General features: G+C 34.7%; 1 protein-coding gene across 4 annotated transcripts in view; it reads right to left on the reverse strand.

Moving 5' to 3' along the window:
- Window positions 1–15,756, reverse strand: part of Ptbp2 (polypyrimidine tract binding protein 2) — a 58,039-nt gene that overhangs the window by 20,313 nt on the left and 21,970 nt on the right. For all 4 annotated transcript variants that reach the window (XM_050136896.1, XM_050136811.1, XM_050136721.1 and 1 more), the window contains exons 4-7: window positions 14,156–14,328; window positions 13,113–13,256; window positions 7,043–7,207; window positions 6,845–6,955 (exon numbers count right to left, since the gene is read on the reverse strand). In XM_050136896.1, the coding sequence (XP_049992853.1) occupies window positions 6,845–6,955; window positions 7,043–7,207; window positions 13,113–13,256; window positions 14,156–14,328 (593 nt within the window). The remainder of the gene's footprint in view (window positions 1–6,844; window positions 6,956–7,042; window positions 7,208–13,112; window positions 13,257–14,155; window positions 14,329–15,756) is intronic.

Genomic DNA, 15,756 nt, shown 5'->3' on the forward strand with positions numbered 1-15,756 from the left:
CTACAAAAATGTTAGGACTATTTACTAAAGAGCAGGAAAAAAATTCTTAATCAGAAGATGACAGGGATGGTGAAAACTAAAGGCATTTCATACATATTATGACAAATGACATTTGGATCAAGCAAATCACATAAAATAATCTATCATGTAAAAGTAGTCACCAAATGTATCAACTTCATCAACAATTTAAGGTAAGATAATCCAACATCCTCCTATGGAGGCAAATAACGCACCAAAAATAGGTGTCTCTTTACAATAAATAAAGGCATTATTACTGAAGGGAGAATGCGAGCCAGGAGACAGAATCTGCAATTTCTATGCAGTCTGAATGGCACTGTTAATATCAGTGTTGCAAATGTCTACCAGTGGGTGAGTAGACAGATTTTACTGCTAGGTAAACATTTAAATATTATCTGGGAGCATACTAATTATTTGATTATTATTAAAGAGAAAATAACATCTGAGAAGAACTGGCTTGGATCACCATCCCTAGGTTAATGCTAACAGTACTGACAAAAATTACCCAACCTACAAGAGATTTCTGAAAGCATTATTTTAAATTAAAGCAATAGTAAGGTAGAGTTCCAAATTATCCACAGACAATGTAGCAATTGTTACAACACCCTCTGATATTTTCAATTTTAACTTTTAGAAAATATCTGCATGCAGATGAAAGATACACAGTTACACACAGACTGGTACGAGCTGGAGAAACACCGAGACGAAATTGAAATTATAATCAGGTGGAACAAAGGAGAGCAAAGCAGAAATCCCGACATTTTTCAAAAGGATTCTGAAGAAAGGGAGAAGGAAAATTAATGCCTAAAAAAATTTATGCAAGCTTCATTTCAAGCTGTGCTTGTAACTCTAAAGAGGAAGTAATACACAAACCCGTCCTGTGGTGCAACCATTAGGAATGCAATGATCTGGCTTGAACAAAGATTTCTGGCATTTAAAAAGCTCAAGATAATGTGTAGCAAGCAGACTTCTCAAATGTTCCTACTTTCAATAAAAGTTTAGACACTAAGCAAAAATAACTGGGAAAAATTAGCCACAAAAAATTAAAATTTATAGACCAAACACAAGTATCAAAATAGTTAAAATAGAGTATACAATAATAAGTGTACAGTGAAATCTGCAGATACTCCCATGTGCACTAATTGTATGTGATTGTTATATTGAGAGACTGTTGGGGATAAGACTTAGTTGATGTTTTAGGGAGCTCTAAGTTAAGTCCAAGTTCTCTGAAAATCTTACTATTCTGTCCAGTAGTTAGCCAAGTGAGAAAAAAAAATACTCATCAAAAATATAAAATAGGGCTTTTAACAGTAATAAAGTAGTTCAAATCAACTAACTGCAACAAAACTCTACACTAGATTATGTACAATTCTTTCAAACTGAACCATTATAAATTCTTATGACGGTGGAAAGTTAAAAACTAAAAGGTAGTATTAAGCAAGTTTAAGTAAACAAAGCATGATCTCATTATGTCTCTCAAAAACATCTGCATAAAATTGTGAGTTCTTTGTAAGAAGGACTGAGGGACATGATCTTAGTGCTACAACCATCTCAGTTTTACTGTTGCTGTCTTAATAAAAGCTGAAGAGTAACCCACAAGTATGCAAAAGACTCTAGAAGATGCAGCATCAACATCTAGTATCTATAAAGAAGACATTCATGAGAAACTGTTTCTGATAAAAACAAAAAACTGTTGGTATTCACACATTAGTGTTATAACTTCGCTGCAAAAAGCAACCTAAATTCTACCACGTATCTTGCTATTTAGAACTGGGGTATGTAAATGCAATTAGTTGTATTCATTCCAGTTTTTAAAATGTTATTAGAAAGGCAATGGAAAGAATACCTTTGCTTCCCAGCATACTGCATGAGTTTTCTTACAAAATTATGAAGACCATATACTTTATGAAAATGCTTAAAAATTGTTGTTATGGCTTCAGCTTATCAACTTAAACGTCAGAGTTCAATAAATGAAGCAAAGAACAAAGTAGACATAGTATCTACTCATTCTAATAGAAAAAAAATTTCTTGTAAGAAATAATTATAAAGAGCAAATATAATTGAAAGTACAATATGGAAAGAGTTCTCCAAGAAGAAATTTCTTTTTTTGACGAAGAAATTTCTAAGCTGGAATTTGGTTAAAACAAACAAAATAAAACCCAGTTGAAGTTGTGTAAGAGATGAAGAGAAAAGCCATTATTAACAAATGAAATGGCAATTAAGTCTCCAAGATCAGAGAATATACATCTACACAGCATTTAAAGATGTTTAACATGGATGAAAAAGAAGGAAATGAGACTTGAGAAACAATTTCCTAAGCCATGCTAATGACTACAGACTTTATTCTAAGGACAAAAATGTAATCACTGAAGGACATTAAGAATGTAAGTAATCGGACTAAATTGAGGTCATCATGTATGTAGTCTGTGGAAAAACATTGGGAATGCCAAGATCTTGAACTGGTGGATTTCAAAAGAATACCACAGATGCTAAAGCAGAGATTTGCAAAAGGATGATGTCTTGATGACTTAGACCAATGCTACTCACACTTTTGGCCAGGGACCAGCAGCTCAGGTCATTCTGCATAAAATGACTTTGTATCAAAAATTTTGATATTCTCTAACTGCCTTTTAGGTATTTTTTTATTTTTAATGGCCATATAAGTATTATTGTTACCTATGGCTTAGAGAAGCTTATTTTGGCAGTAAGTAGCAGTTACTGCACACACAAGTGTTCAGCACTAAGTAACAAAACTGTATCATTCCCTCGAAGGCCCAGAATATAAGAGCTAGTTGAAGGGGTGGAGTTTTATGAACTGTCTTCTGGGCATGACATGGACTTGAATTATTGAGCCCTCAACATCTGCAATTATTTGTACAAGATGTGTGTATGACTGCACCTTCCAGTGTCCTATCAGAGAAAAAAGAAGGCGGTGAGAATCTGCAGGCATTCATGAGTACTAGGAACAGGCATTTTCTTCAGTAGTGTAGGCAATGGTAAGTTGTTCCTGGTGGTGACTTGAGTGAGAATGGCCCTCATAGGCTCATGTTTGAATACTTGGTTCCTAGTTGATGGAAAGTGTAAAAAAGGATTAGGGGTGTGTCACTGGGAGTAGGGTTTCTTTCAAAAGCATATGTCATTCCCAGTTAACTGTCTCTGCTTTGTGTTTATGGATCAAACGGAAACTTCAACTACTGCCCCAGGACCATGCCTGCCTTCTTTGTTGCATGCTCCCTGCTATGATGATAGTCATGGACTCTATTCTAACCCTCTGGAATTCTAAGTCTTCAATAAAGTTGCCCTGGTCACGGTGTCTGTTCACAACAGAAATGAAACTAAGACCCCTGTTCCTGTAAATAATCCTTGACACACACACTCCTGTAAGTGATCCTAATGATACTCATACATGGTGCATAAGTGTACATACAGACACGCACACAAGCAGTTGACATGAAATAGAAAGGGAACTAGTATGGAAGAGGAAAGAGATCAATAGGAATGGTAGGAGAACAAAAAGGGTAATAATAGGTGAGTTTGATTAAAATATATTCTATATAGGTATGAATGTTATAAAGGTTATATGCATTATTAAAACAAGACAAAATATACAGCATTATTTGTTTTTAAACACTCAAAAAAAGTTCTATCAGCATAAGCACTAAGTAAACTACAGCTACAAATAGGTGATTTTGCACACTGGCATAAGTTTAAAATTAAAAAAAAAAGAAGAAGAAGAAAGCATTTTGAGCAACACCTGTTCAAACTAGAATGAAAACAGTGTTGAGAAACACACAAATAGGAATTCAGGAATCAGAATGAGTATCTTGAAATAGGATGGCAAGAAAGAATAATAGCTCCATGTTTTCTGGCTTGTTAATGAGAACAATGTTGGCATCTTGTGCTGAAATAGGGAAAAACGAGTAACCAGAAGTTGCAGTGAACATTCTATGTTTGAAAGTGTACAATGATTGCCTAGAATCCTAGTCTGGGTCTTTTAGTAAAGTCCTGAGCGAGACAAGTTAGCGTAAACACTATTCTAACTAAGCTGTATGAATAGAAGTCTACCCAACAGAAGGGGAAAAGAACCACTGCAGAGGAAGGAGAAGTCTAGGTAAAAAGTGTGAGAGACCAGAAGGGAAAAAAAAAAAAAGGGAAAAACAAAAAAGTGGGATTCTCAAACTGGGCAGTGGTGGCACACGCCTTTAATCTCAGCACTCAGGAGGCAGAAGCTAGTAGATCTCTGTGAGTTTGAGGTCAGCCTGGTTTACAAGAGCTAGTTCCAGGACAGACTCTAAAACTACAGCGATACCCTGTCTTGAAAGATCAATCAATCAATTAATCAATCAATCAATCAATCGATCGATCGATGTGGGATTCTCAGTGTCAAATATTATCTACAGATTAAGCAAGATAAAGACTAGAAACTACTAATTAAACTGAACTACTCTACTCTAATGACCACGGCTAACAGTTGAAGGGGAGTTTTGGTAAACATGAATAAAACCAAATTACAGTAGACAGAGAAATGAGGAGGATATAAAAGATGAGCAGCAAACAGCTTTCTGAAGTCTGATTATAAATAAAAACGAAGAAAGGATGGGGGACTGAGAAACATGTAGGGCAGTAGAATCAGCAAGAACTGAAGTAAATTCACTAGAGCTGAGCATATTTGAGATCCTGGAGATAAGCAGTTGAAAGTGGAAGATAAAAATCAAAGTAGATGAGACAATTATTACTAACAAAGCCCAAGGCAGTAAAGAATGAGGTCTATGAGTCTGTTCTTTACTGATTTTAAACAGGTGATGAAATACGCCTTTTATTAGAAAGTCAGGTATAAGTATCAGATTTTGCTAGAAACTACTAGAATTCCCATCTGATGTTTTAAAAATCAGACAAATTAAAAGTGAGGAGAGACACAGCAAAGTGTAATCTGGCACTGTGTATAATAGTGCTACCGACTAAATGATTGTGCAAAGATTGCCCCAAGAATGAATACTTTCTTACCACACTAACAAAACAGAAAGCATTTTAAGTACCAGATAATATTATTGTATGTAATAATCATCAAAGGGTTTCCCATATCATTTACATGGCAAAAAAAAAAAAAAAAAAAAAAAAAAAACAGGGCAAGTTAAGTGTGGAACGTAAACACCCCTTTGCTTCTGTAATAGGCTGAGCTGCCAGAATGTATACTTAAGAAAGTGTATTACTGAGCTGTGTGGTGGTGGTGCACATCTTTAATCTCAGCACTTGGGAGGCAGAGGCAGGTGGATATCTGTGAGTTCAAGGTGAGTCTGCTCTACGGAGTGAGTTCCACGGTATCTAGGGCTACACAGAGACACCCTGTCTCCGCAAAAGTGTATTACTCTTAAAATTATCACTTTTTTAGATTTCTATCATAAAGAATGTTAGTGAGTATATATAAATAATCACAAATGTGTATGGTTGGATGATTATCTGTACAAAAGAATATATATAACAATTCTGGTTCTTTACCAACATTAACTATAGATTATTTCAGACAAGATAAGAACAGCTATTTTCTCTGCAACAAATGTAGCATAAATTCTAATCACTCTGGTTTACTGATCCTCTGTCAGTATTTTCCTCTGGATTAGGCAGATAAGAGATACACAGACACAAGCAAACAAATATATAATACATACCAAGAAAATGTATACGATTTACAAATATGTCTGACATTGTGGAAAATGCTATAAACTCACAGTGTCTAGTCATTTCCAATAGTATAATTTCATACCACATTAATTTGGCAACTTGATAAATATAAAAACTGTCCATAGTTGGGAGGCAAGGCATGTGAAGAATAATTATTTTGGGCAAGAAAGAATTTTAATAGTTAACCGGTATCTGAAAAGAAAAGCATAGTGAAATAAGATTATATAACCTGAGAACAAGCAGTTTAAGACTGAAATCCCTGAAAAGTTTAGAAATAATAAAGCTCTTTAAATCTTAATACTGTTTTATATTAAGAAAGTGAAACGTGCTATATTACTATAATGCCATTGTTCCTATAGCCTTTTGCCATCTGAAGCATTTTTTACTAGCCAAATATGACACTGTAAGTGAAAGCAAATGAAAACAAGTAAAAATTGGTCCAACTTTCACATGGACAATTTTGATCTGAAGAAATCAATGAAGTAGTAAGGAACATGATTAGTACAAAAATAAAATAAAAAGTAAAAAAAAATTAGGTTGAGACTAGATAAAGAGCTGACTTAATAGTTTCAAAACATTTACGTTAATATGAATTTTTAAGGGTTTAATAATTAAATGAGATGGTATGACAAAAGAAGTTAAACAGTAAAAACATCATTGAATAAATTACACAGAAAGATTTAGGCATTCAGAAAGAATCTGAGTTTCCAATGGCATCATGACAAGTGGTAATTTTCTCTACAGTCTAACCTTCCATATCTAAAAATAAAAAAGTGTTATGACTATAACACAGACTAAGAATCTAAAAATAAACTCTTAAGAATTCTTTAAAAACCACTTAAGAAACAATGTAACTACAGCTGATCAGAATATCTGCACTATATCTATATTGAAGTATCTGAACCAAATTACCTTGAAAAGTTACTCTCAAACACCTATCAAAAACTACATAAAACTGTTTGCACATACAATGCAATCCCACCATCTTACCAAGATCAGAAAGTTTTGTACCAAATGAACAAATTTATAACACAAGCCTGTTACAAATGACCATAACAGCTACAGTTATTTCTAAAAATAAACTACATTAAATTAATACCAGAAGTCAATGAAAAACACATTACTATCCCAAAAGGCTCAAACTTACTAGTTTTGCTTGTTGAGCATTTACTGGATCACCATACTGGAGCAAAGCCTGAAACTGGTTATTTTTTGTAAATGTGATTATCTTCAATACAGCACCAAACTTAGAAAATATCTGTGAAAACATTTAAATCAAGGCATTATTACCTACTATATTATTTCTTCAAGTTATAAACAAGTACGCAAATTACATTACACTTACTTGGTGAAGGACATCAAGTGTTACAGGGTAGTACATATTGTCAATAATTATTCTAAGTACTGGGCTCTGGGCTGGAGTCACTGCACTCTCACTGACTGTGGTGCCACTAAGAGGTGTATTTGCTGTCTGGACAGCTGTCACAGCTTGAAGAACTGCTTGAGCACGCTGAAATTTGACAAGACAAGAAGCTTAGTAGCTCAGCCATTATTTACACTTACATTTTGTTGCATATTATACTACTGTCTCTTTATAGTTCAAATATTCTACTATATTTGTTTCAAAACACTTACCTAAGTACTATGGTACCGATGCTGACACAGATAGGCAATGCCATTTATTTAAAAACAAACAAACAAAAAACGTACCTGGGCAGATATTTACACCCAGAAACCATTCAAAGAGAAACTCACTGAATTACAAAACCTTAACTTCATATTATTCACTTGATGAAACAGGTATACTGCAGGAAGGGACTATAAGTGATCTTTCACTAAAATTGCCATTAACATTATTTCTAATACAATCTTAGCAACTGGACACTGGACTAAAAACAAGTATTTTTTCATACTAACACTCTAGAAATTTCTGAGCAGAAATTAATGTGGTCTCCCAGAGATTAGGTCAGATCTAGGAACCTCAGTCTGTATCCCCCTCCCCTGGCCTCCATATCCTGATCTACAACTTTGAAAGAGGGCTTTGGCCTTACAGGAAGACAGGCCAGAAAGGACATATATAGCCCCCCCAAAAACAGAGGACATCCTACTGAACCTGAAGACACGCTAGTCACCAAACCCTTGATCATTTATGCCAGAAGACCCGAGAGAAAAATCAAGAAACAAACCACCCATGTAACATATACAGGAATTAACACCTAGTTCTAAAATCATCCCAAATTCAGATGCCTACATGGAGTAATCATTAACAGAAAAGGCAATCTTCCATCACTATTCCCAGCTATCTTACAACAGCAAGACCTGAGCAATCCAACACAGCTGAAGCACAAAAAAAAAAAAACAACCTAAAATATTACTTTATGAAGATAATAGAGGTCCTTAAAGAGGATATGAACAAATTCCCTTAAAGAAATTGAGGAAAAGACAAAAATATTTGAAATCAGTAAATCCCTATAAGAAAACAAAACATAACAAGATAAAAAACAATTTAGGACATGAAAACAGAAATAAGAGCAAAAAAGGAAACACAAACAGAGGGAATCCTGAAAATGGAAAATTTGGAAAAATTAACAGGAACTGCAGATGCAAGCATCACCAACAGAATACAAGAGATGGAGGAGAATCTCAACTGTTGAAGAAACAATAAAGGAAGCTGATTCTCAGGAAAAAGTTAAATCTAAAAAGTTCCTAATACAAAACAATCAGGAAATCTGGGACACCATGAAAAGACCAAGCAAAGAACAATAGGAATAGAGGGAGGAGAAGAAACAGCTCAAAATCCACCAAATATATTTATCAAAATCATGGAAGAAAATTTTCCCAACCAAAATAAGGAAATAAGGACATGCCTTTTAAGGCACAAAAAGTTTACAGAACACCAGATATAGATTGATTCAGAAAATTCCCTCGCCTCATAATAATCAAAAAACTAAACACATGGAATGAAGAGAAATAATAGTAAGAAAAAAAAATAAGTAACACATATAAAGACAGACCTACTAGAATCACAACCAACTTCACAAAGGAGACCCTAAATTCCAGAAGGGCCTGGACTACTATATTCAGTAAAACTGTCAACCACCATAGATGGAGAAAACAAGATATTTCATGATAAAGTCAAATTTAAACAAAAAAATCAACACAAAAACCCAGCCCTAAAGAAGGTACTGGAAGGAAAACTCCAATCCCAGGAAGTTAATTAACTACACCAGAAAAACTCAGGGAATAGATTTCACACCAAAAACACATAGAAAAGACTATCTACTATGACCAAGTATGCTTCATCCCAGAGATGCAGAGATGGTTCAACACATGAAATCTGTTATTGTAATCTACCATATAAGCAAACTGAAAGGGGAAAAAAACATATGATCATCTTCTTAATCCTAAAATAGCCTTTGACAAAACCCAACATTCCTTCATGATAAAAAGTCTTAGATCAGAGATACCAGAGACATACCTAAACATAAAAAAGGCAATTTACACTAAACCGACAGACAACATCAAATTAAGCGGAGAGAGATTCAAAGCAGCTCCACTGAAATCAGAAATAAGATAAGGCTGTCCACTCTCTCCATATATTGTCAATATAGTACTTCAAGTGTTAACTAGAGAGGATGTGGAGTAAGGGAACACCCCTCCATTGCTGGTTGAAGTGCAAACTGGTACAGTCACTTTGGAAGTCAGTGTTGTGGTTTCTCAGAAAACTGGGAATCAACCTACCTCAAGACCTGGCTCTATCACTCTTGGGCATAAACCCAAAAGATGCTCATTCATACCACAAGGACAACTGCTCAAGTATGTTCATAGTAGCTTTATTTGTAATAGCCAGAACCTGAAAACAATCTAGATTTTCCTCAATCTAGGAATGGTTTTAAAGACACCAGGAAAACAGCAAATGGACAGAACTAGAGAGGTAACCGAGACCGATAGAGACAAACATGGTACGTAATCACTCATCAAGTGGATATTAGCTGTAAAATAAAGGCTAACTATACTACAGTTCACAGAGCCAGAGAGAGACTAGGGAAGGAGGACGACCCAGATCTCCCTAGGAAGGGAAATAGAAGAGATTTCATGAGTGGACTGAGGGTAAGTGGGGATGAGAACATGAGTGATCAGGATGGAGGGGAATGAGTGGAGAGGGAGAGTGTTGAGGGCATTTCGGAGTCAGAAGTCTGGCACAGAAATATCCCAGGAGACTTAAGTGGAGAACTCCAGCTTAGACACCTTGCAATAGCAGTAGCCTGAATTGGCCATCTCCTGTGACCAGACTGGAGCCTAGCCCAACTGTCATCAAAGAGGCGCCATCTAGCAACTGATGGAGGTAGATGCACAGAACCACAGCCAAACAGGCAGCAGAGTTCAGAATCCAGAGGAGGAGAATGGAGTGTAGGAACCAGAGGAGACAAGGGACAAGAACACCACACCAAGGGTCACATAACCAACCAACCTGAGCTTATAGAAACTGAACGGACAACTAGGAAGCCTGGGACTAACCTACACTCTGCATATATGTTAGTTATGTAGCTTGGTCTTCTTGTGGGACTCCTAACAGCTACAACAGGGGCTGCCCCCAACTCTTTTATTGACTTTTGGGATCCTACTACTCATATTGGGTCACCTTGTCCAGCCTTAATAAATGGGGAGGTGCTTAGTATTACTGCAACTTGATAAGCCATGTTTTATTGATACTCATGGGAGAACAGCCCTTTCCTGGATGCAGACTGAAGAGGAGGGGGCTAGGGAATGGGGGAGAGAAGGGGAGGTGGTGGAAAAAGACTGGGGGATGGGGAGAGGCTAAAGCTCAGATATAAAAAAAATAGATGAATTTAAAAATTAAAAGTAAAAATAAAATAAGGTGGTTTCTCATATAACTGTTGAAAAATTTTCCAGATATATTCTGAAGGATATTTTTAGAGTACTTTATGGTAACACATATTTACTTGCCTCTCTTCTATTATGAAATATCAAAATGCCTATAAGTGAATACCATGCATCAAATACTAACAACAGGCTGAGAAGGATTTTTATCAAATTTCCAGAACAAAGAAAATGAATGGAAACAGACCAAGAAAACAGTGAACACACAGCTAGCTGGGAATTGAACTGGCAACAACAATAAAAGAAAGGTATCAGAGCAACAACTGGCAGGATGACAAGATAGGGAGCACAAACACAGATTAATACAAAGTCTAGAAGATGAATAAGCAACACAATTCTTGCTTCATCATCTCAATACTAAAAACAGCAAAACATCCCTCAAAAGAATCAAAGGTCCTAAAAGGCATGTTTGCTAGTTCAAAATAAACGGCTCTGTGACGGGGATGGTGGGGCAGAGTGGTTCTACCATGACATCCAATTCCTCATCACTTTAGTCTGGAGAAAATCATGTAGTCTCAGAAAATTCTAATTTTGCATTCTAACTTGAATAAAAATGAAGAGCAAGAAAGGAAAATAAGAACAAGATAAACTAAAAGGTAAAACTGAAGGAGATACCACTCAAACTCTGCAAAACTATTTTAAAAATAAACTGTACTTAGAATCTTCAAAAAACTGAAATGTATTCTCTGTGCTCAACTACAATGTAAAAACACACAAAATAAAAACACTAAAGGGCTTTTGAAAATTAAAAACTTGACTTAATTTGAACATTCCTTCTGTAATGTAATCAAATAGACAAGACTAAGTGATTTATTCCCTAATCACTTTGAACTTCATTATGCTAAAGTCCCCTCTATTTGGAGCTTTAAGTAGCCATTACTATTTAAAATTATCTATCTAGGGATTCCCTATTATTGTTCCCTTTCTTGTATATTTCTTTCTTTTCAATCTTCTCAACTGATGATGGAAGGCACAGCCCAGTGAGAGTATTCAACTACCAGGTTCAAGACATTGGATTTAATTTATCCATAATAATACACAAAATGATGTGTTCAAAATATCAAAAATTAAAACAATAAATAAAACTGGGATAAGTTTCTTTTTAAGGAGACAGTTTACTAAGTGTAATAAAATGCATATAGAAAGACATGCTGTACATGACCTCACATCAAGAACCTCACATTATCAAGCTCATAAAAGTAGCAAGAAGACTGGCTTCAAGGGCAAAAAGGACCCTTGAAGGATGATCTTTGATCAGGATAGGTCTAAGTGGTCTATGACAAATCATGAAAATTACAGCTACTTGTAAATTTCAAAATATTTTAAACATTCTCACCATTGAGAAATTAGGTATTTCAGGTAGTAGAGAAGCTAGTATCTGATTACCCCACAAAGGACAAATATAAAAATATCACACTGTACTCCTTAAATACGTACATTCATGATTTGCCAATAGATATTAAATAAATGCAAAAAAAAAAACATGAATAAGAGGTACAGAACAGATAACTTCCTTTGGCATACTTTCTGACTTCTTCGATTCAAAGTGAATGAAATCTTTATTACAAATTAAAACAATAAAAGCACATGGCATGTTAACCCTATCCCTTAAGAAAGTTTTACAGCTTGTTTTTCGTATGTTATTAAAAATAATTTCAAGTCACTTTTCACAAAGTGAGGAAAATCTACAAGAAATGAAGTTTTTGATATAACAAATAGCCAGATACATTCCTATCTTACTGAAGCAAATACATATAGTAAGCATTAAAAGCACGAAATTAAAGAAAATGAAAGTTCTTAGACCATTATGGCAATTCAACATGTTTGGGTCTAAAAAATTCTTATCTATTTTAACATTAATTTAAAATATCTTTTGTACTATATTTTCAAAAGACAAATTCATACAATCTTGATTAGTTTTTTCCAAGAAAATATATCTTTAGGGTAAAAAATAAAAGCAAAAAACTTTGATACTGAAAAGAATACTAAGAATCAATCGCAGACACTGCATTTCCTAACTTAAGTTTAAGCAACAGAATAGTACAATTTATAGTAACAAGTTCAATCTCATCAACGGTCTCTCCAACTTCTCCAGCTTCCCCTCCTACATCTAACTCTAGCTCCAGCTGTGACTACAGATACTTGTCAGTGTTTGTTCGTTTTGCTGTCTGGTACTAGAACTATATAAATATAAACCCAGGACCTCAAACATGTTCAACCAACTCTCAGTTCTAGTTTCCATACTAAAAACTTTAAAATGTAACCAGAAATAGAAATTTCTGACAAAGTACTTAAATAGTAAAACTAATCTAATATTCATTTAGACCATGAAAATGAATATCAGAAAGTCACATATTTTTATAAATATTCAATATGTACACATATAAACTAAAATATTCTAAAGATAACAAGAAAATGCATATAGAAGCAATTTATTTTCTATTCATATATACTATTTATGAGATTCGTAAGATGCTATCAGCTCTATTATTTAGGTACCTATATACACTCACTTGGTTTAGTGTATTATCTGTCTTTAGTTCTTTGTGATTGGAGTACTGGATGTAAATTGGTTGGTTACGAAGATGAGGTGTCACAGCAGAATAGTAATTAACCATAGTAATAGCTGCTTCCTCTGTTGCCAGTTCCAAAAATGCCTGAAAATGAGTTTTAAAAAAAGCACAAAAACCAAAAAACTATGAATTAAATCTTTAAATAAGAACTACAAATTTTAACCCAAACTCAAGTATCTGTGTAATCTAGTTTGCTAATTAAACATTGCCTAGACTACAACCCTCAATTTACAACAACATTTTAATGAAGAGAATTTCGTATCTTATTGAAGGACTGGAAGAGGTGGGTTTTAAGAGCTTGTTGCTTTGGACTCAAGCTTACATCCCAACATCCATGTATATAGTGCCTCACAAGTGCCTTAAACTACAATTCTTTGGCTTCTTTAGGTACTTCCACTCACATGCATATACCCACACACATAAATAGTTTGAAAATAATACATCTTAGAAATATTTTAATTTTAAATATACAATTCGAGCTAATTCAAGCAATACCCTTTGAGAACAAACTATGTATTCCATCTATGACTTACATGATATTCTCTACCCCATAAATCCGTTTCTTTCTAACAAAAACTAGAAAAAAAAATAAAACATTTTCTAGTACCAGAATTTTACTATTACTACCCAGAGGTCTAATTTAAAAAATATAAAGGGAAAAATTTTAAATGGCCGCCATAATTTTAACATTAGCTATATTTTAGAGAATGTTAAGTTTCATAAATTCTTCTAAATAGAATCATTAAATATTTTTAAACAAAATTTCATGTTTAATATATCTGGACCTTACTGCTACTGTTACATTTACTGAACGAGTATCTAAAATTTAAGACTGATTTCTACTAGTGCCACCAATAAGCAAGAGGTGCTACTAGTGTCCCTCGTTTCTGCTATTTAAAAAAAAGACTTCTTTTTAATGAGGTAACAGACAATTCTCATTCTGTGTGAGGTTTAGCATGTTAGCAATGTTTGAAGAACTGTACCTGGTTTTTTCCTTTCAGCATAAGGATGTTAGTCACCTTACCAAAAGGTAAACCTAAAGCAATGACTTCCGTTTCAGTCACTTCACCAGGTAATTTTCGAATATGAAGTACACGAGAGGGCGCCCCATCCATTTTATCTTCTCCTTTAAACTTCTTACTATCATTACCGTTGGCTGAAAGATATTCAAAAACACTCTTTATATTTTAGTAAGACAAAAGTACACAGATTTTCCTTATTTTTATGAAAAGCCAAAAATAATCTTAGAATATAGGTGAGTAAGTATGAATTTTTGAAAAACTAAAATTAGGCTTTTAAAAGAATGGAGAAATTTTAGCCATGTGCACAGTCTATGTAGAGAGAATAAGTAATCAGCAAAGAAATTAAAATTCAATTTCTTTTTTCTTTTTTTGTTTTTGAGACAGGCTTAGAGAGATCCCCCCCNCCCCCCCCCCCCCCCCCCCCCGCACTCTGCCTCCAGAGTGCTGGGATTAAAGGCGTGAGCCACTATTGCCTGGCTAAGATTCAACTTCATATAAAAACTGTCCAAGTACATAAGTGTATCACCATTTAATTTGTTTTACAGACTAACAAATAACAGCGAACTCCCTTAACCCAAAGAGATACATTGCAAAGTCCCATTCTATATCTATGAACAACTAGGGAAAGCTCTACAGATGGTTTTTCTATGTTATAAGCATATGGCAAGGTTTAATTTACATTGGGCACAGTAAGAGCTTACTAAAAACAAATAATAAAACAGAATGAAACAACAACATAATGAAGTAAAAGTACGTACTTTTGAATCATTAAAGTACTGGCAGTATCCATTTCAATAAATAAATCTGCATTCATTATAAAGTTTCACCAAAAAAACCTCTCTGTAATTACAGATGCCTATAGATTCGATAATATTTCATATGGAACTGTGTGTAAGGCATCTCTATATCTAATCAGTTGGTCGTAATTTACTAAATACTCAAGTGTATTTCTAAGACGTCTATTGACATGAAAAATTCTTATACATGCTAATATATTCACAGATACTTTTTAAAATAAAATTTAAATACTTTATGATGCCACAGTGTACACATGAAGCCAGGGGACAACTTGCCTCAGTCACTGCTCTGCTCCAGGTGGGCCCCAGGAATCACATGTAGGTTACTAAGGTTGACAGCCAACGCCTGCTGAGGCTTCCAGGATCCCGGAAGCCTCTAAGCGTACCGTTTATCATATAGTACTCAGTTCTGAAGCACTTTAAGGACAGTTTCTACTCTTAAAATCCAAACAAATGAAACTTTAAAAACTATTTCTACTCTTAAGTCAAATCCTGTTTTCCTATTTCAATCTAATATCAACGTCTTTTTTTTTTAGAATTTTTTATTTATTTATTCTCAGTATTCTGTCTGCATGTATGCCTGCAGGCCAGAAGAGAGCACCAGATCTCATTACAGATGGTTGTGAGCCACCATGTGGTTGCTGGAAACTGAACTCAGGACCTTTAGAAGAGCAGGCAGTGCTCTTAACCGCTGAGCCTTCTCCCCAGCCCAATATCAACGTCTTAATGAGTAAAGAGAGCAATCTCATACTGGACCCTGTGAAA

This window comes from Alexandromys fortis, unplaced genomic scaffold (genome assembly GCF_014885135.2).
Source record: "Alexandromys fortis isolate MF-2015 unplaced genomic scaffold, M_Fortis_MF-2015_v1.1 scaffold_19, whole genome shotgun sequence".
NCBI classification, from domain to species: Eukaryota; Metazoa; Chordata; class Mammalia; order Rodentia; family Cricetidae; genus Alexandromys; species Alexandromys fortis.